Raw genomic sequence first — 21,011 nt, 5'->3', positions numbered from 1 at the left:
CTATCCCTGGGGGTGGGAGGAGGAGGAGCTGGAGATTCTTCCCTTGAGAAATTAGGTTTCTTTCCGTTTGGAGGGAGGCTATTGGACTCATTGTGAAGTTCCCAAGGGACGAACTGACAGGATTTTTGCCTCCTGCTCCCCAGGACTCCCACCCTTGCCTGGCTGGCACAACCCCACAGAGCCTTATATAAAATCCAGAGAAGTGGGAGAGGTGAGCAAGGATGGAGCCAAGCCGGGGGCAAGGAAAGGAAAAATTGATTCCTTCTCCCTGCCCTCCAGCTTCCAAGAAGAGACCACTGGTTGAAGGATTCCCAATCTCTCAGGAGTCCAGACGAGGTTGGTGTTTCTACCTGCTCTTGGCCTAGGTCAATCCCAGCCCCTTCCTAGGCTGCACTAACTGATAACCTAGATCAGCAGTTGGCAAACTCCAGTATCTATCAGAATTACTGGAGGGCTGTTGAAATGCAGATTGCTGGGCTCTGCCCCAGAGGTTCCCATTCAGTAGATCTGGGGTGGGGCCGAGAATTTGCATTTCTAACAGTTCCCAGGTGATGCTGATGCTGCTGGTCCAGGACCATGCTTTGAGAACCACTGGCTAGAATGATGCTTCCGATCACCTCATCCTCAGCAACCTGACACCCTTGGACAGTACTAGGGACCTGGGACATGTCTGGCAAGGCTCAACCTTGGAGGCACCGAAATATCTGGGAAGATGCTGGGGATGGTCGTGTAGTGAGCCCCCTGTGCGGAGAAGTAAACTAAGGCACAGAGATCGGTGGTAGAGCTGAGAGAGGAGCCAGGATACCAGGGCCCAGCAGAAAGGGAATGGTGCTGCAAGACCCCCAAAACACAAAGGGTGCCCAGAGGATCATCCTGGTGCTTGTCACAGAATCCTAGAATTGGGCGGGCCAGGCTCAGAGAAGTTAAGAAATCTGCCCAGACCTGGGCCAGGTCTCCAGTTTTCAGGCCGAGGTCCCTCTCCATAGGAGCAGTTTGAGTGGCTTCAGAATGGGGTATGATAAGGCAGCCAGGCCCCACTGCCTTGGCCCTTCAAGGATGCTTACAGGAAACTAAAGCTCCTTTCCTTGGGGACTGGTGTCCAGAGGGCTGGGGAAGGGCAGGAAGAGAGGGGACCAGGGCCGATGGGATAGAGGAAGGTCCAAGGAGGGTGAGGGAGGGTGAGCAGGGCTGGCTGGTGGTGGGGAACTCAAGCCCAACATCATGTCCCCAGTCCCCTTTGCTTCTTGGGCCTGTGGACTTTGAAGACTATAAACACTGTTGGGAGGGGTAAGGGGTAAAGCCAGGGTCAGCTATAGGTTCTGTTAGGACAAGTTGTCCTGTAGGGACCCAAAGGAGAGCAGAGGAGATGGAAGGGTGTCAGACAGACAGACAGCCTCCCCCTCCTCGGTGGGAAGTGCTGAGATTGAGGGGACAAAGAAGACAATGTGGCTCAGGGCTGGGACTGGCAGAGCCCAATGAGAAGGGCAGGCAGGGCTGGTGCTGCCTGAGGCATTGGAGGAAGGGGCCCCCTTTGGTGTGAGAAAATATAAAATAAACACAGAACCCAGGAACCACCACCCAGTCTGAGGGCAAACACTGGCGTTGGGAGACCACAGACACAGGTACTTCTCTGATAGGACAAGAAAGTAAGGGCCTGGGGGTGGGGGATGCTGGGATTACAAGAAAATCCAGGAGAGGGTGCAGTGCTGGGTCAGCCTTTGAGAGGGCCAAGGGAGAGATGCTACAAGTAAAAGGAAAACCTGACCATGGATCTGGGCCACTCGGTCTGCTGGCAGGAACCAGCCAGAAGAGAAGAGGAGGCAGGACGATGGGAAGCTTTGGGGGAAGATGATACAAGAGAGGGTGGGCAGGAGGAAGGGAGCAAACAGACTGAGCTCAGAAAGAGGAAGGGACTCACCCAAGACCACAGAAAGGCAGGGCAGGGTCTCATTCACCACTGGAGATGGCAGAACCTGCTGGCAGCCAGGTCACTTGGTTTCTGGTCCTGGCCTGCCTTTGGTTTGCTTTGTGACCTGGGGTGAGAGGGGTGGTGTTGGTGTTACCACCAGGGCCAGGACACTGAGGAGCTGGCCTAGCTCAGACCCCTTTACATTTATGTAGAACGTTATGCTTTTCCAAGTAGACTCGCAGGCACAGTATTGTATTTGGTCCTGACCATAGCCACATGAGGTAGGAAGGACATTATCCCCACTTTATAGCTGAGGAAACTGAGACATAGGATAGCCATATGATCTGGTCAAGGTCATTCAAGTTGCTGGCAGTTTATTATTGTTTAAAAATAGTCACCTGGAAAACACTTAGGTTATCTTAGGTTCATCTGTTGAAACACCAACTGGCTCAGTGCATTGAAGGACACATGCTATAAATTAGTAGCAGAAGAATTTGTGTCCTGGGGCAAACATGCTTGCTTCCCATGATTGGACAATGAGAGTTATGCAATCTGAAGTGTTTCCCTTTTTACTATGGCTGTCAGAACAATAAAATTTAACTGCATGATTGGGGAATAATACCAGGTAGCTTTTGGGAATAATTCTTGCTTTTTGACTTTCTATTTCTGTTGCTTTAGTGAACATATATAACTTAAGATTGTAAATTACCTTTGATGTTTTGGGGAAATTCTAAGGGTAATTAAGCCAAATCAGAGCTAGGCTGAGGACTGGAACCCCAAACTCTCAGCTTAGTACTCTTTTTAAAATATAGCATTGTGGTTATTGATGAAAAGAAAGCTGGCTGTAAACATAAATGGTGTGGCCAGTGGTGCTTAAGGATCCCTGAGGGTTTGTTAAACATGCAGATTCCTGGCCCAGAAGTCTGGGGTGGGGTCCAGGAATCTGTATGTTTAACAAGCCGTCAGCAGATTCTGATGCAAGCAGAACACCCTCTGGGACATGCAGGTCCAGGGATTCAGAGTGGACTTGTTTCAAGTCCGGATTGGGCAATGGCATATTTTGGGTGTTATGTGCCCACACAAAGCCCCCAGTGGGGCAGTGAGGGCAGTAGGTTTGCACAGCAAGCAAGACAGAGTTGAACTGGGGGATCCAGTAGACCAAGGTTCTAGTCTAATACTCAATAACTTTCCAGTTGGGTGACTCTGGGATGACACCTTAACCTCAGTTTCCTCATTTTCGAAATGGGAGCACTAACCCCTGTCCTTCCAAGGCTGCTTCCAAGAGTTGTTCCCCAGAGGTCTAAAGCATATGTGGGATAGGGAAGTATTTTTTAAATAGTAAAGTGCACTAGGCGGGATGGGCAGGGGATTATTATTATTATTAACAAAGAGGTAGTGGGAGTTTGGAGGGCTGGTGAGGCTGGAAGAGGAGGGACATTCTGGATGGGAGGGGCAAAGGAGGAAGGGCCTAGAAGTTGGGTATGCAAGAGGAAGAAAACAGGTTGGGTGATAAAACCATGAAAGGTGCATAGGTGTGGGCATGATGGAGCCATTTCAGGGGTAAGAGTGTAAGAGGGTCAAGTCTTTGGGCCCTTGGCCTTGTCAACTAAAGTCAGACATGTAGGATGGCACCTGGGAGGGCAGGCAGTAGAAGGGTGTTTCTGGGAGACTAAAGGAGAAGGTCATTTTGAGTTCATAGGAAGTAAGACCTTTTGAAGGTGTTTTTAAATTGGGTCAGCCTTTAGTGGAAAAAGAACTAGAGGAAAGGGTTGGCAGGGAGACAGGGAATTGGATTCTGACACCTTATGCACGCATGGTCTAAGGCCCACGGACGAGCAAAAGTGGTTTAATTTTCATTTCAAATACAGACACCATTTCTCCCAGAAGGGTCTAATTTGGCTCTGGGAAAAGGTCAGATGTAAGAAATGTGAAGTTCAGAGTCAGCCCTGCTAATTGGTCCCCCACTTCCCCTCAACCAACTGGTGCCAACTCATGGACCCAAGCCAAGGGGACTCTAGGAGACTAGGGCCCCAGGGTTCCCTGGGACTTTGGTTGTAGAGAGTGGGAATGAGGAGGGGGTGTCAAGGAGGAAGAGGGACAGGAGAAGAGGAAGAGAGGGTCAGGAGTAAAAAGGCAGAAGGATAGTGAGAAAAGGAAGAGGGGCAGTGTTCCTTCCTGGGACCCCAAACCCCCAGGGAAATCTCCACTGTGGGTCAGACAGTTTTCTGCTTTGGGAATGTTACCAAGACTTAAAAGGCATTTGAAGAAACAAATCAAACTTAGAAATTACATTCCAAAAGAGTAGGGGTTTTTACAAACCAACCCTCCCACCCCCAAAAAGAAACACAACCAGTTACCAATTAAAATGCTAAAAATCAAACCAAAGCAATATTTACATGTAACATTTGCAACCCTATTAAAGCCCCATGTCCAGAGGCTTCTGTAAGAACGGTGATGAGTGACCTTGCACAGCAGCATGCAGGAACTAGAAACTGGGGCTTACGGAAAACCAAGAGCTGGAGCCCCTGACACTGGCTGGGAGCCGGGGCCCAGGCGCTGAGACGATGAAGATGGCAAAGACAATCTTGGACAAGACGATGGTAAGGCTGAGCGGTCCGTAGGCCGCAGGGTTCAGGTCTCATGGGGATTTCTCCCCAAGGCTGGGAGTATATCCTCCCTGGCCTTCTGCAGCTCTGGGAGGTGGCAGAAGGCCTCTGGTGACTTATGGCCTGCTGTGAATCCCCTCACCTGGAGGTAACCTTGAAGAGGCCTCTCTGGCCTCATTGGGTGGGGAGCAGTGGCATCCTCTCGGAATTGGCTCCTGGCTCCATCGGCCCACACAAGTCACAATCGCACAACGGTGCATCTGGTAAGACTGGCATGACCCTGATGTTCTTCTGATGGGAAAGAAGAGGAAGGACTTTGGGTAGCTGGTCTAGGTGACCCTGAAAGGGTAGGACTAGGAGATGGCAGATAGGAGCTGGGAGTGCAGAGGTGTCTCTTGAGTCCTGGGGGAAAGCTAGCAAAGCTGCTGGCTTTTGGTCTTTCTGATGGGGAATTCCACACACAAGCCATTTCAGCCTGGTGTTTCCACTCTGGGTCCCCAGGAGTAACAGGAGTGCTGTGTGCATGTGGGCATATGTGCAACCAAAATGGGTTCACTGGCACCAACGGGGAGGCCATATTGCAATTACCCACATCGTAATCTATCGGATCACTCAGGCAGCTCACATGGCAAGTGGGGAAGGGAGGGCAGAGGCATTGGGGCTGGAAGAAGAGCCAGGAGAGGCCTTAATTCTAAGGAGAGAGGCTGGTGGAAAGACTGGCAGGCTGGCAATAACGGAGGCAGGTGGATACTCTCCGATCCACGCGCAAAGCTGCAATAAACGACATTCTGGAAGTTCAGTCCTGTTTTCCTGTGAGTCTCACTCAGGGAACTCGGTGAGATCTCCGTGCTCTTGGTACAGAGTTATCCATGGTTGACTCATTAAAAAAAGGGAGGGAGAAAAATAAGAAATGAAATGGAGAGGGTTTTGGAGGTGGTATGTCAGTCCAAAGAAGCCTTGGTGGCGCAGTGGTTAAGCGCTCGGCTGCCAACCAAAATGTCAGCAGTTCGAACCCACTAGCCACTGTGCGGAAGAAAGATGTAGCAGTCTGCTTCTGTACAGATTTTAGCCTTAGAAACTCTACGGGATAGTTCTACTCTGTCCTACAGGGTCACTATGAGTCAGAATCAGCTCGGCGGCAGCAGATTTGTCAGTCCAGCCCTACACCCTGTCAATAAGCATTTATGGACTGAATGCTGGGGATCAGGCGAATACCAGGTGTTCTCTGAGGCTAAATGGCCAGTGGTATTGGGGGATCAGGCTGCAGGGTTCCTGGAAACCTGAGTCAGGAGACCTGAGCTCGGCTGCTGAGCTGCCTCACCTGCATAGGGAATTCCAAGCCTGTCCATCGTGTCAGAAGTCTCAGTTTGTCCCAGTGGCAAGAATACACGTCAAATTCCAATAAATTACCTTAGGAACTTTGGGGTAAATTAAATTATTAAAATAAAGTAAACCACCTTAAATATTTATAATAAGAAAAATTCAAATAAACAATCTAGGTGAGAAATGCACTTCCAAGCCCCAGTCTAATGCTGTGTCCTGGGGACTGACCTCTTGGCCTGACCTGGCCAATCAGAAGTCTCTTACTGGGAATATCTTTGTCCTCCACCAGCCCAAGGATGTAAACACAGTGGAGATGCGGCGCCCCTCTGGGCTGTGCTGAGAAAGAGGCCCAGGGTCAACACAGTGGACATTTAGGTCTGTATGTCTGCACCAAGTGTTAAGACTAACTCTAACCTGTTTCTGTTCTCAAGGAGTCTCCTGTGAAGGTTGGGGCTCCCCCAAGTCACCTTGGCAAGGGTGGCAGTTCCAACAGCTCCCGACCCTGAATGCCACACATTCCTACCTCATCTCCTGGTCCTTGCTGCATCCAGGCTGTGAGCAGGGAGATCCAGGGCTGGCTCCAGGATTCCAAGCAGAGACTTGGCCCTGGTACTACCCTATCATACCCCCTAGAGTCACAGCAATCCAGAGTGGCATGGCTGGGAGGAGGAGGTGGTGGTGAAGGAAAGGAAGGGGTGGGAATGGTGCCAAGCTCCTCCAGGAGCCACAAGTTGATCCTAGAGCAAAGCCTGGTCTTCTTGTCGGTGTTTCCCCTCCCGGGGAAGGGGCGTGCAGTCGTCATGGAACATCTCTGTGAGCCCTTTTTCCCAAGGGGCATGGCCAGAAGTGTATCCCATCCTTGGATCTTACAAGAAGAGGGTGTGGGGTAGAACCAGGCAAGGCTGGCCCAGTCCACCTCAGTACCCCGGGAGCAGGTCCTGACAGACTCTCTGTAGATGCTTCCAAAGCTCAGTTTTAGTCTTTCTCCCACTCGCTACCTTCCCCAGGAAGTCGGAGATCACCACCTGGTGGTCAGCAGGAGACCCTGCTTTACCTTGATCTGAAAGCTGTCTTCTGGCAGTGGTGTAGCTGTTGTCCCTCCAAGGCGAGGTGATGCTGAGAGCTCAGGACCCTCACCTCGTCTCTGTTGGTTTCCTTCTGCTGATTGAGGTGGGGCGCTCAGCTGCTCTGTCACTCGCTGGGGGGGGCTGCCCTCTCCTCCCCACCCCAGCCGGACTCCGAAGGGTGCAGCCTGCACTTGGAAGGAGAGTGGCGGATGGCAGAGCGGGACTGCCGGGCGAAACAGGAGGTGAGAGACTGGGCGCTACAGTCACAAACAGCATCCTGGGAAAAGGGAAGGAAGGAGTCAGGAGGAGCCAGGAGGCACTGACCACCCAGGGAATGGGTGGCTGGCCAGGTAAGGAAGTTGAACTCAGCTGTGCCCAAGACCAGGGCTTTGAACCAGTTCATTCTGGTTAGAACCCCTCCTAAGAATTTACATGGGGTGGAAATGCAAATTCTCAGCAGGGGTTCAAAGCAGAATGAACCTGTTCAAAGCCCTGCCCAAGACCAGTTCCCAGGGGCTGCAGCCCCTCCCTGGACTGATTTTTCTTTTTATTGTTTTTCTCCCATTTTGGCAATAAACAATGTTTACTGTAATAAATTCTGGAATAAACAGGAAAGAAAATTATGTTGTCATGGCCCTACAGATCAAAGATAAATTCTCAATGATTGTATACACATATATTTATCAAAATGACCTCATCCTCTATAAACTATTTTGCAACTGCAAAACATGAACACTTTCCTGTCTCTATGTATGTCTAGACCTTCTTCTTTTTAATGGTTGTATACTATTCCACTGAAAGGAAATACCTTAATTAATCTAATTTACTTTTCATGTGCATTTAGGTAGTTTCTATTTTTTTTACTATTACCAACACACATAGATACAAGCACAGTAGTTAAAAGTGCTGATTTAGAACCATACCGCCGGGGGCCAAGATGGCGGAGTAGTCAGACGCTTCCGGTGGACCCTCTTACAACAAAGACCCGAAAAAACAAGTGATTCCATTATATATGGCAATCTGGGAGCCCTGAATATCAAAGGCAGAGCTGAGGAAGCAGACCGAGTGGCAGGGGGAGGGAGAGACATTTCGGAAGCAGCGAGGAGCTGCCAGACCTGACCCGGCGAGAGCCTGAGCCCTTCAGGCCTGATCAGCTCAGGGGTGAGCAGTGAGGCAGGCAACCAGCCGAGCTCGGGAGGCATGTTTTCCACACCGGGAGAGACCCAGCGCCAGAGAGTCTACACGGCCATCCAGAACCAGTGAGATGCGGCCCTCCACAAAAGATAGGTACTTGCGTATGGCTTACCACATGGATCAAAAACACCCCCCAAAGGGAAAAATCTCTCTCCCATTTACCTCCCCGCTCCCTGCTCTGCACTGGGTCCCGGACCGGCTTCAGCAATTGCCAAGTCCCCTGGGCCAGAAGTAGGATCCATCACACGTTTGGAGCCATTCTCCCTGCCTTGGAGAGTGAACAAATTAACAAACAGGGGAAAAAATAAACTGTCAGCTCCCCTAAGTCAGGAACCCAGGGTAGGCACAGCTCCTTTGCCTAGGCACAGGCATAAGGGATACACGGACTTTGAGTGCCTTTCCCTCTGCATAGACTTATGTAGGCCCATCTCAACAGCATAGGCCCTCATTACCACAGGGTATATACCAGAACTCTAACTTCAACTATTTCAGCTGTGAAGTGGCAGATTCTTGACATTTGACACTGCTCTGCCCATTAAGCAGGGTCTTCACCTACCCATATCAGGGGCCTGAGGACTGGTGGCTCCACCCACGCCACCTAGCCACCTGCGATAGGGGCCCATGAATAAGAGGTGCCCCCAGTCCTTACAGCCAACAGCATTAGGTGCTCATAGTCTGGCTGCAAAACCCACCCACTTATGTACTCTAGGGAACAGGGACACGTCTTCCTCCTGGACACTCGGGGGCAGTCATCAGCCCCCTGCCTTGCTCAGAGTGTGTCCCCCTGCTGTAGCCAGATGCCTGTGCCTACACCAATCATGCATGCCTGTCTAGGACTGTGAGAGCCTACACCACCCACTTGGTGGCTATCTACCTGGGCACCTGAACTGAGTCCATACAGGAGGAGAGGGCAGACTCCTGAGCTGACATACCTAGTAACAGACCTAACCACCTGGTGACAGGACATTAGAGCTTCAAAGGTGCCAATAATACACTAGCTCATACGAGCAGCCTATAAGGGCATATCAAACAAAACAAGAAGCTAGGACACCATAAGCAAACATAAAATAAATAAATATAATAACTTATTGATGGCTTGGAGACAACAGTCAAGATCAAATCACATAAAGAGGCAATCCATGATGGCTTGAGCAAGCTCCCAAATAAAGAATCTAGAAAGTTTCCAGAGGAGGAAAATTTCTTGGAATTACCGGACACAGAATATGAAAGATTAATATACAGAACTCTTCAAGAGATTAGGAAGGGAATTAAGCAGAACACAGAACACACAATAGAGGAAATTAAAAAGATTATAGAAGAGCATAATGACAAATTTAACAGGCTGCAAGAATCCACAGAGAGACAGTAATCAGAAGTCCAGAAGATTTCTAATAAAATTTCAGAAATAGACAACTCAATAGAAAGTCATAGGAGCAGAATTGAGGCAATGGAAGTCAGAATTAGTGAGATTGAAGTTAAAGCACTTGACGCCAACTTATTTGAGGAAAAATCAGATAAAAGGATTTAAAAAATGAAGAAACCCTAAGAATTATGTGGGACTCTATCAAGAGGAATAACCTACGAGTGATTAGAGTACCAGAACGGGGGCAGGGGAGGATAACAGAAAATACAGAAAGAATTGTTGAAGATTTGTTGGCAGAAAACTTCCCTGATACCGTGAAAAATGAGAAGATATCTATCCAAGATGCTCATCTAACCCCATGTAAGGTAGATCCCAAAAGAAAGTCACCAAGACATATTATAATGAAACTTGCTAAAACCAAAGATAAAGAGAGAATTTTAAGAGTGGCTAGGGATAAACGAAAAGTCATCTACAAAGGAGAGTCAATAAGAATAAGCTCAGACTGCTTAGCAGAAAACATGCGGGCAAGAAGGCAATGGGATGACATATATAAAGCCTTGAAGGAAAAAAACTGCCAGCCAAGAATTATATATCCCGCAAAACTGTCTCTCAAATATGATGGTGAAATTAGGGCATTTCCAGATAAACAGAAGTTCAGGGAATTTGCAAAAACCAAACCAAAATTACAAGAAACACTAAAGGGAGTCCTCTAGTTAGAAAATCAGTAACATCAGATAACCACCCAACACTAGAACACAGGACAGAGCAACAAATAGATATCAACCCAGATAGGGAAGTCACAAAAGTAAAGCAAAGCTAAAACACTGAAAATCGGGAAACAGATGTCAATATGTAAAAGATGACAACATTAAAACAAAAAAGAGGGACTTAAAAAATGTTGACACAGATTTTTCATATGGAGAGGAAGTCAAGGCGATATAAAGAAATAAAAGACTGGTATAAACTTAGAAAAATAGGGGTAAATATTAAGGTAATCACAAAGGAAACTAACAATCCTACAAGTCAAAATAAAAAACTAGAAAAATATAAAGACTCAGCAAACACAAAATCAACCACAAAGAAAAAGATGAAAATACATAAAGAAAAATGACTCAGCACAGAAAATTAAGTGGAACAAAGAAACTGTGAACAATACACAAAAAAAAAGACATCAAAATGACAGCACTAAACTCATGCCTATCAATAATTACACTGAATGTAAATGGACTAAATGCACTAATAAAGAGAAAGAGGGTGGCAGATTGGATAGAACCAGACTGCTTGGCTCAAATCCCAGACCTTCCACTAGTAAGTGGCTGTGTGACCTCGGACAAGTTACTTAACCTCTCTGAGCCTTGATTGCCTCCTCTCTAAAATGAGGGGTATGAAACCTTCAAAGTTGTTGTGAGGGTCAAATCAGATACGGCATGTAAAGCATTTGCATAGTGCCTACATAGCACTCAACAAAACCAAAACCAAACCACTGCCTATCAAGTCGATTCTGACTACTAGCGACCCTATAGGACAGAGTACAACTGTCCCATAGGGTTTCTAAAGCTGTTAATCTTTACAGATGCAGACTGCCACTTCTTTCTCCTGAGGAATGGCTAGTAGGTTCAAACCGTCGACCTTTTTGGTTGGCAGCTGAGCGCTTTAACCACTGTGCCACCAGGGCTCCTCAGACACTCAATAAATGTTAGAAATTTTTATTAGTAATACAGTACTTTTTTTTATACAAATATCTTTTTCCACCTCTGTGAATATTTCTATAGGCTACAATCCTAGAAGGAGAACTACTGGGTCAACAGGTAGCGTGCACTTTATATACACTGAAAAAAATATCTGCACCAAATTTAAAAACAACAAAATACAGCCACCTTTGTATTGTTGTTTCTCGATGTAGGTGCAGGCTATACAGGTGTGTTCAGTTTGTGAAAATTCAGTGAGCTCTACGCTTACAGTATGCTCAGTATGTGGGCAGGGTGATCCAGGGCTCCAAGATTCCAAGCAGATATTAAACTTAAATAAACTATACTTATAGAGTTAAAATGAACTATATCAATAAACTATATTAAACCTAAAAAGTTTTTTTTAAGTTATTAAAAAATAAATATTTAAAAGATTTTTTAAAATGCATCCAGCCGGGTGAGAGTGTAAAGAAATAAAGTGCTCACACACTACTAGGAACTGTATAAATTAGACAAACTCTTTTGAAAGACAATTTGACAACATTTACCGAGTACCTTAAAAGCATTTATACATTTTTATCCTATAATTCCATTCCTACAACTCAAGCCTAATAGTACAAAATGTGGAAAAATGTTTTTGCAGCAAAATGTTCACAACAGCCATTATATCTATAATAGAGAAAAACTAGAAACCACCTAAACATACAATAATAGGGGAAACGGACCTGTGGGTCAGTCATAGCCCATCCCACACACAGCCCTTCTCACTTCTCTGAGTCCCCACCTATGACCCTTACTGAGTGCACAGCAGACCACATGATACCACCCCTGGCCACAGACGAAGGAGTATATCCAATTCAAGCTGGACCAATCAGAGTTTCTTTCTTAGGTGGAATTGGGACAGAAGGATTTGAGTCTGTCTCTGTAAGATGCTTGAAGTGAAAGATGTTATAAAACCAAAGCTGGGACAGCCCAACTAAACCGCGTGCAAATGCAGCAGAGAGAAAGAGAGAAGAGGAAGAAGACATCAAAGAAAATGAAGCTCAAGAGAGAGCAGAGGGGGAGAGAGAAGCTGTTGAAGGCCTTTGGGTTCCTGCTGTTGGGTTCCATAAGATCCTCCAACATCCTTCTGAGATGATTTCCCTTCTGCAAACCAAACTGAAATGCATTCTTTTACTAATAGGCAAATAATCCCTAACTAAATCAGGAGAATAACAGGATATAATCAGGAGTGAGGTGTGCCGCAAAACATTCTCAAGAGAAAATGTGAGCACTAGGTGTGGAGTCTTGCTGGGGCAGGGGCAGTGTTGTGCTAGTAAACGTTTAGCATCTTGCTTTCTGGAGAATGGTGAGGAGCCGTGATTTGTAGTGTTTGCCAATTCTCATGGTGTAAATCCTACCACCCTAGCTGATTGTAAACTACCGAGGTAATATTACTGAAAACAGAGATGCACACAACTGGCTTCAGCACGCCTTAGGTGGCGGGAGAGCAGTGAGCCAGATAGGATGCTGACAATCTCTGGCAAAGCGTCTGGTTAAGCCATGCTCACTAGTTTCCTGGTATTCAAAGCATGTGTCCATCAGATTTGTGTCATTCCATGTCTAAGGCCTTCCAATCCCGATCCCAGACCAGCACAAGAGCTTTTTGAGACACACAACCGCGGTCCCCAAGTCTAAAAATCAAAAGAGCTTGGATCTTATAAGCCAACACCACCTCCCAAGAACAAGGGCAGACCCCACCCACCTACCTCACTGGGAGGGGCCATGGCTCCGTCTCCCTCCCGGGGGACACCATCCTTCCCCACCTGGGGGAGAACAGTGGGCCTGATCTCTTCAGTGCTGCCTGACTTGGCTGCCTTCTTGTTCAGAAGCCTGGCCACACCCTCTGGCTGATGGTAGCTGGCAGGAGAGAGGGGCTCCGGCTTCTTGGCACTCTCCTCCCCTGCTACAGAGGTAGGGCTTGGTGCCCGGCCACACACATTGCGGAAGAACTCCTGCACAATGCCATACTTGGGAGGCTCGGGCTTGGCCCGGGCCTCAGACATGCCCAGTTTCCAGACAGTCTCCGTGCTCCCCGAGTGCTCCACCACACTGAAGAGGCTGGACAGCCCATCGTTGATGTTCCTCAAGACGGGGCTGTCCCGCGTGGTGGTGGAGCGGGCCCAAGCTGAGCCATTCTGCTTGCTCTGGTGCAGGTTCCACAGGCTACGGTCCTTGGTGCTGTCCAGCTTGGATACCGACCGCCTCTGAAGCTTTGGTGAGCCATACTTGGGTGAGCAGCACGGCCGCTCGATGCGCGAATGGACCTTGTCCAGGGAGGAGGAGATCTGTTTGCTGCGCACAGAGACAAGTGAGGAGCTGCGGGGTGACCAGCTCTTGCTGTGGAGGCTGCTACGGGGTGGGTCGGTCTGCAGGCCCACGCTGACCGTGCGGATGGTCTGTGTGCCCACACTGGCCAGGCCCACCGTTTGGCTGGACGTGCTCTTTACTTTCCTCCCCAGTGAGCCCGAGCGCATGGCCTGGCGCACGCAGTTGGTGATCTCTTTCATGTCATCGCTCATGTTGCCTGACATCTCGAAGTCATGCAGGGCCGCTGGGAAGCCAGGCCCGGCCACCGAGGGGTCGCCCCCTGAGCTGCCGTCCAGGCGCTGCCGGGAGAAGTTGCACAGCCACCGGCCGTACGAGCTCTCGGCCAGCCCATCTGCCTCAGCTGACTCTTTGGGCTTGGCCGTGGTGAAGAGGAAGCCAGGTTCGATGATGATCTTGCCTTCCTTATCATGGACCACAGGGACACCCAGGCGCCGGGCCACTGGGGGGCTGTAGTAGACACGGATGCCCGTCTTGTCGGGAGCCGTGTAGCTGCGCTGCATCTGTCTCCCCGCAGGGTCATGACAGGCCAACGTACCCAGGCGGTTGCAGTCCTGAGGTGACAGCCCGGGCTTTTCCTTGGCATCCTTTTCTGGGTCCACTGACTCGGGACTCACAAAGGCAAAGGCAGGGTTGCTGGACAGCTTCTTGCCCCGGGCGGCTTCGCCAGCAAGGTAGGGGGAACGATCAAGCAAACTTTCAAACTCAGACATCGAAGAAACAGATTTGGTCCTGGGAGGAGCAAACGAGGAAAACGGTATTAGTGGAAGATAACACAGACCCAGCACACACTCTTGTCCACCTCCCTGAACTGTATGCTGCAGGAGGGCAGGGACCAGGACAGTCCTGCTCACTTCTTGTAGAAGACACTGTTGGTGGCCTGCCTCATATCTTCTCCGCACTCACACCTACACAACCAAAACTGCATGATGTGCACACCTGCCATTCTCTACCTGTGGGCTTTTGTCTGGCTGTAGGAGCATACTTAGCCTCCACACAGAGGAACTAGAAACATCACAGAGTTAATGCCCCTAGACACAGCCCTCATCAAACAATACGTGGTGATTTGGTGGATAATTACCCCCAGCTCCTTGTTCCTGGGGTGGGATTACTGAGTCGCATGTTCCACGCTGGCTCCCAGAGTTGCTCAGTAAGACTGAGCTCCAGTTGCCCACAGTAGAAGCTGCTTGATAACACTCCTTTATTGGCTGCCTGCCTTCCCTGTCTCACTCCCTTCACTTCCAAGTGTTTCCTGGAATCCTCTCCCAAACAAACCACTTGCTCTCAAATCCTTGTCTCAGGGTTTGCTTCTGGGGGAGCCCAGACTAACATGCCTTAAGGTCCCTGACATGAACCTGGCACCTGTGTTGCCTGATGACTGAAAGTGCCAGGCCCCGTAAATGCATCTCACATGTCATACCAGTCACTCTTCCCATAAACTCCAGAAGGCATCCCTACTTTTCAGGGGAGCAGACAGAGAGGGGGAGTATTAGCCCAAAGCCACAGAGGTAGAAATGGCAGAGCTGAAAGTTGGGCCTGGCACTCATGACTCCAGAGCCCCCCTCCTAACTCCAGGGCCCGCCCTGCTGTATGGCCCAGGTGGGTTCTGCTTCCCTCACTCCTTTCATGAGTTTCCCATTGGTGCAGACATGGTCCTTAGGCCTGGATGTGCCCCTCGGCCATAGTCCAGGGCTGGGTCCAAAGGATGCTGCTCACTAATGCCAGGCATGGATGTCCACCCTGACTCTTCTAACTCCAGAGACAGGAAGAAAGGACCCCAAGAGGCCAGAATGGACAGATAGTTTCTCTCCAGCTAGGATATGCTGGGTCCCAGTTTTCCATGCTCAGAATCAAACAAGAAAATCACAGGCTGGAATTCCGATCACCCCTAGCTTCCCAGCTCCTGGGTGGCTCGGGTTCCACAGAAACCTGTTGCCCTCCCAACTCTGCTGAGATGCAGTGGTGGGCATGTGAGGCAGGGAGGGGAGAGAGGCAAAGGGCTGGGAGGGCCTGCAGGGCAGAGCAGGGGTGGGGATGCCAGCACCTCTTTAAGCCGGTTCCCCCAATCTCAGCTTCAGAAACAGCCTCCTTGTCATGGGTCTTCTCACTGAGCGCCTGTCGGGGAAGAGACAAGGGTCAATTCCGGCCGTCAGAGTCCTGAGGGAAGGTGATAGGAGCTGTGGGTGTTCCCAGTGTCGGGGCTGGCCCTGGACAAGTCACTTTCCCCCATGCCTCAGTCTCACCTGTAGAACAGGAGTGACATCAGCAGTGATCTAGAATGCCCATTGGTCGGTTTTGGCTGCACTGTGTCTAACCTCTTTCCCCCCGTTATTGTTCTTTCTTCTCTCTGGCAGTGAGGGTGTGAGCATGTGGTCTAAGCTCAGCCACTGGGAGCTCCAAGAGAGACCCTCCCTGCTACAAGGGAGGAAAGCCCGTTTATAACTTATTCTGAGGGTGGTGGCAGCAACACAGCATCCAGCAGCCAGCTGTTAAGTCGGTGACAGAAGTGACTTGGCGGCTCCTGCTCAGGGGCTTGTTTCCCCTTGGTTCCAGAGGCACAGCCCCCTGGATCTGTGCTGATTTTCTGAACCTGCATCACCAGCCCCCTTGAGTCTCCAGTAAAATCCTCTCCTGTCTCAGCTCCCCAGAAACAGTTTTTGTTGCTTGCAAACAAGTCTTCTGATTGACGTGTCATTTCCTCGGCAAAGGGCTTGTGTGTTCAGCCTTGTTACTCAGTATGTTGCTAAACTGACAAGTGTCCCTGAGGCTTATGTGAAAACTTCACGAATGTGACCTCACTGATCTCCACAACCAGGGCTGGGCCAAAGCAGAGAATGTGATTCTCACTTTACCAGTGAGGCAACTGGAGCCCAGAGAGGGTAAGTGGCTTACCCAAGACACAGCTGTTTAGAGGCCTAGCTTTTCAGAGAGGCACAAAATGAAAGCAAGAGAGGGCAAGGGAACTGGCCGAGGATACACACAGAGACACCCAGCCTTTCCATCAGGTATGGACAGGACCCTTCACGGGTCCAAAACCACAAGCAGGAACCATGAAATAGAGACCCCAGGTCTGAGGAGGAGCCCAAGGTGCAAAGGTGTGACCTATGGGAGTGGAGTCAGCATCTTTCTTGTGATGTCCTCCACAAGTAGGGGACTTTCTGGTATAGCCAGGAGCCAAGAAGAGAGTGGATGACCTGCTAGCCCACTCACCTCTTTCCAGCTGTTGTCCTGTTTCTCCAGGTCTGAGTGCTTTAGGACCCAGGTGTCATCAGCCTTCTGCAACTGAACAAGGGCAAAGAGGGTGGGTCAGTGGGAGGGAAGCTGGTGTGTAGGGCCCCCCGTGTGCAGGGCTGCTCCCCAGCTCCTCGCCGCAGCACAAGGGAAGGCCCAGATCATGGACCAGGAGCCATCTGCCCAGTGGACAGAAGCTCCAAGCCACCCATAAGGTGGAGACAGATTTGGAGAATGATAGTGAAAGCAAGTACCTACAGGCATAGCAACGAAAAACAAAACCTGTTGGCATCGAGTCAATTCCAACTCATAGCAACCCTATAGGACAGAGTAGAACTGCCTCATAGGGTTTCCAAGGAGCAGCTGGTGGACTGAAACTGCCGACCTTTGGCTTGGCAGCCGTAACTCTTTAAGCACTGCGCCACCAGGCTCCACAGGCACGCTAATAGATGCCATTATATCTACAGTAGAAACAGTTGTTATTACTTTGTTAATTCACGCTACCATTTACGGAACAGCTCTATCAGCTAAGCGGTAGCTATGTCACATCAGGATAGCAGATAGATACAAGACCCTCATACCCCTGCTGTGGTTCTCATCACTAGTGGATCCCGGGGCACTCTTTCCGCTGAGCCTTGAACTGGCCTCTGATCCTTCCCTCTTGGCATGCCATCACCTCCAGGTGGTGTGTAATGGAACCCATTTGCTATTCACACATTAGTTAATTTAATCTTCACAGCAACCTTACAAGGTAGGTGTTACTGTTATTTCAATTTCACAGGTGAGAGGCTCAAGACTGAGAGAAGGGAAGAAACTTGCCCAAGGCGGGGCAGCTGAGTGAGTGGCAATGATAGTAACGGTAGTGTAGGAAATCCTGTGCGTGGTGGCCTGTTCCCCACCTGTTGCTGCAACCTTCTAGGGAGGAGCGCCTTCAGCAAATGGAACTCACCTGCAGCCAATGACAGACTAATGTAGGGCAGCCAGAAGGCCAACCCCTTGCCGCAAGATGGGCAAATTCTATGAGACAATTTACTACTTATACTCCTGAGCTCCCCACAGGGTCAGGCTGAGGGCAGTCTTCAGCTGAAAGTATATTCCTGCTTAACTTCCTCTCCTCTCCTAGCCACTTTCCTCTTGCCCTCAACAGATCACTTGCACACAGAGTAACCAACCCACCTTGGTTTGCCCAGGACATTTCCAGTTTTAGCACTAAAAATCTCGTGTCCCCTAAACCTCTCGGTCCTGAAAAAACTGGGAGGCTTTGCCTCTTTCCATTGCATTTACTGTCCCAGTTTTAAAGCTGAAAGACCTGGGAAACTCCCAGTCCCAGGCTAACTGGGACAGGATGGTCACCCAGCTTGTACGTGAACCCATGTCTCAGACTTTGCTTCTTGGGAACCAACATAAGACAAACAGTAATAAGAGCAACAACAAAAATAACACCCATGTGAATGACAGCAATGACAGATTAAAATCGTGGAATCAAACCAAGCCCGTCAAGGAGAGGTCTTGGGAGCACTTTGAATTATCCCAAAGTATTTTCATGTCTATCTCCCTTCACCTCCATAACTGCCCTGTGAGCTGAGAAGGTCAACTACCATCATCCTTGTTTTATAGATGAGGCTCAGCAATCAGACATGACTTGGCTGGGATTGCACCTGGCAGAGCCAGGTGAGGATGGAGCTCCTAATCAGAACCTCTTTCCCACAAGCTACTCTGGTGGCTGCTTTCACAGGGTTGGTTTCTGCGGCTTCAGTTTAATGGGCAGTTCAGTTCAAGGAAGACTGCTGCATTTCAGGGCCTGGTTTGAAGTGGGAGGCAGAGGAGCGTCAGAGAGACACAGGAGGCCAAAGCTAAAGGGCTGGCAAATCCCACGTAGGATCCTCTGATGTGAAACAATGGTGGCACGTAGACCCTGTGCCCTGATGAGCTGGCAGGACTCACCTACCACCTGTGGGCTGCCACATGTTTCCGAGGTATGTCATGCAGATTGTCTCATAATTTAAGACCAAGTATTAAAATATTTTGTGTTAATATAATAAAAAGGAATTATTCTTTACTAGAGAGGAATTTAGGGAGCCCTGGTGGCACAGTGGTTAAGAGCTCAGCTGGTAAACAAAAGGTCAGCAGTTTGAATCCACCAACCACTCCTTGGAAACCCTATGGGGCAGTGTACTCTGTCTGATAGGGTCTCTATGAGTCGGAACTGACTGGATGGCAACAGGTTCGGTTTTACGAGTTTTGGTGGCACAGTGGTTAAAGTGCTTAGCTGCTGAACGAAAGGTCAGCAGTTTGAACCCACCAGCCACTCTGCAGGAGAAAGATGTGGCAGTCTGCTTCCGTAAAGATTACAGCCTTGGAAACCCTCTGGGGAAGTTCCACTCTGTCCTATAGGGTTGCTATGAGTTGGAATCGACTCGACGGCAGTGGGTTTTGGTGAGTAGAGAGGAATTTGGGTTGATGGTGCAAATAGGTGCATCCAATCTCCTTTTCACATAGTACATGGATTGTTCTGACTTTGGATGCTGTCCTGCACTCACCAAGCACAGATTTCCTAGTAGGGGTAACCACGAGGGGAGTTTTTTTACTGCAGAGGAGTGGGCAGGGTACAGGACCAGGAACTTGCCAGATTTAGAAGTTCTGCCAGATCCTGGTCCTGCCCCTTACTCACTGTATGTCTTTTGGCAAGTCATTTTGCCTCAGTCCCCTCATCTGAACAATGAGGGTTTAGCGGCAGCAACCCTTCAGGACTGCTAGAGGAACAGAGACAATGTATGGAAGAGGAAATGCAAACAACAAATTCATGGAGAGATACTAACCCTTCACTAGCAATCAGAGAAATGCAAATTTAAACAATGAGATAGCATTTTACGTAAGACTGGCAGACATTTTAAAGACTGGGAAAAGCAAGAACTGGCAAAGATAAGGCAAAACAGGGCCCTTCTTGCTGTGCTGCTGTTGGGAGGGCCAGCCTGGAAATTTCCATCAAGTATAAACGCATATGTCTTTGGACCTAGCAATTTCACTTCTAGGAATCTATTCTACTGAAATACTCATGCATGTACATGAAAAAAAGAAAAAGTGTGTGGGGATGTTCATTGCTGCACTGCTTTTAATAGTGAAAAACTGGAAAGTAGATTTCCTCAATATGGAATAATAACTTATGGTGTCTCCATACTAGGAACGCTAAGCAGCAGTTAAACAGAATGAGACTGATGTCTACCCTCTGTTGTGAACAAGTCTTCATAAAAGACACACAGTGTAACCAACATTATGATTCAATATCTGATTAAAAAATATTGCTGTGAATACTAATTTAAATAGTAAGAAAGGGAGGGCATGCCAAAAAACAAAATGAGACTAATGGGGCTCAACAGTTCAGGGACAAGGACTAGAAGGCAGGAGGGGACAGGAAAGCTGGTAATAGGGAACCCAAAGTTGAGAAGAGACAGTGTTGACATGTCGTGGGGTTGTTAACCGTTGTCATAAAACAATATGTGTACTGACTGTTTAATGAGAAACTATTTGTTCTGTAAACCTTCATCTAAAGTACACTAAAAAAAAAAAAAGAAGAGCAAAAAGAAAACAAAAGAGAGAGGGCATGGGTTAGAGTATGTTTTTATTAATGTTTGGGTCTTATATGAAGTCTTGATTTAAGTAATTCAAAAGTAAAGCACCGCTCCCAGAGGCCTCCTTTCAGCCAAATAATAGATTGGCTTGTAAAATAAACCATATCACCCGTGAGGAATGTGCTCCCTTAAACAATCAACTATATGAGACCAAACAGTCAATGTTTACCCAAAGCAAAATAAGAAGGCAAGGAGGGGCAGGGAAGCTCAATAAATGGAAACAGAATGGAAATAATGAGAATGCTGACACATTGCAAAAACTGTAACCAATGTCACGGAACAATTTGTACAAAAATTGTTAAATGGGAACATTTGCTTGGTAAACTTTCACCTAAAACACAATAAAATCTTAAAAAAAAAAAAAAGTAAAGCAAAGGAATAGAGATAAAAGTAGGTCAGTGGTTATCAGGGGCTGGGGGTGGTGTGGTGGGGAGTTACTGCTTAAAGGGGTACTGAGTTTCTGTTGGGGTGATGAAAAAAATCTTGGAAATGGATAGTGGTGATGGTTGCACAACATGGTGAATGTAGTTAATGTAACTGAATTATACACTTAAAAATAGTTAAAATGGCAATTATTTTGTTATATATATTTTGCCACAATAACAAAGAAATAAATAAAGTAAAGGAAAAAGTC

At 48.3% G+C, this 21,011-nt stretch overlaps 1 protein-coding gene across 1 annotated transcript in view; it reads right to left on the bottom strand.

Annotated features, from left to right (window-relative positions):
- Positions 1-7,029: 7,029 nt before the first annotated feature.
- MTCL2 (microtubule crosslinking factor 2) overlaps positions 7,030-21,011 on the bottom strand; it is a 55,861-nt gene continuing 41,879 nt past the window's right edge. Inside the window, exons 11-14 of the mRNA XM_023741988.1 lie at positions 16,728-16,799; positions 15,562-15,632; positions 12,899-14,249; positions 7,030-7,182 (exon numbers count right to left, since the gene is read on the bottom strand). Coding sequence (XP_023597756.1) covers positions 7,030-7,182; positions 12,899-14,249; positions 15,562-15,632; positions 16,728-16,799 — 1,647 coding nt within the window. The remainder of the gene's footprint in view (positions 7,183-12,898; positions 14,250-15,561; positions 15,633-16,727; positions 16,800-21,011) is intronic.

This window comes from Trichechus manatus, unplaced genomic scaffold (genome assembly GCF_000243295.1).
Source record: "Trichechus manatus latirostris isolate Lorelei unplaced genomic scaffold, TriManLat1.0 scaffold00008, whole genome shotgun sequence".
Classification (NCBI taxonomy): domain Eukaryota; kingdom Metazoa; phylum Chordata; class Mammalia; order Sirenia; family Trichechidae; genus Trichechus; species Trichechus manatus.
The sequence above is the reverse complement of the archived record's forward strand: the minus strand, read 5'-3'. Positions and strand labels throughout refer to the sequence as shown.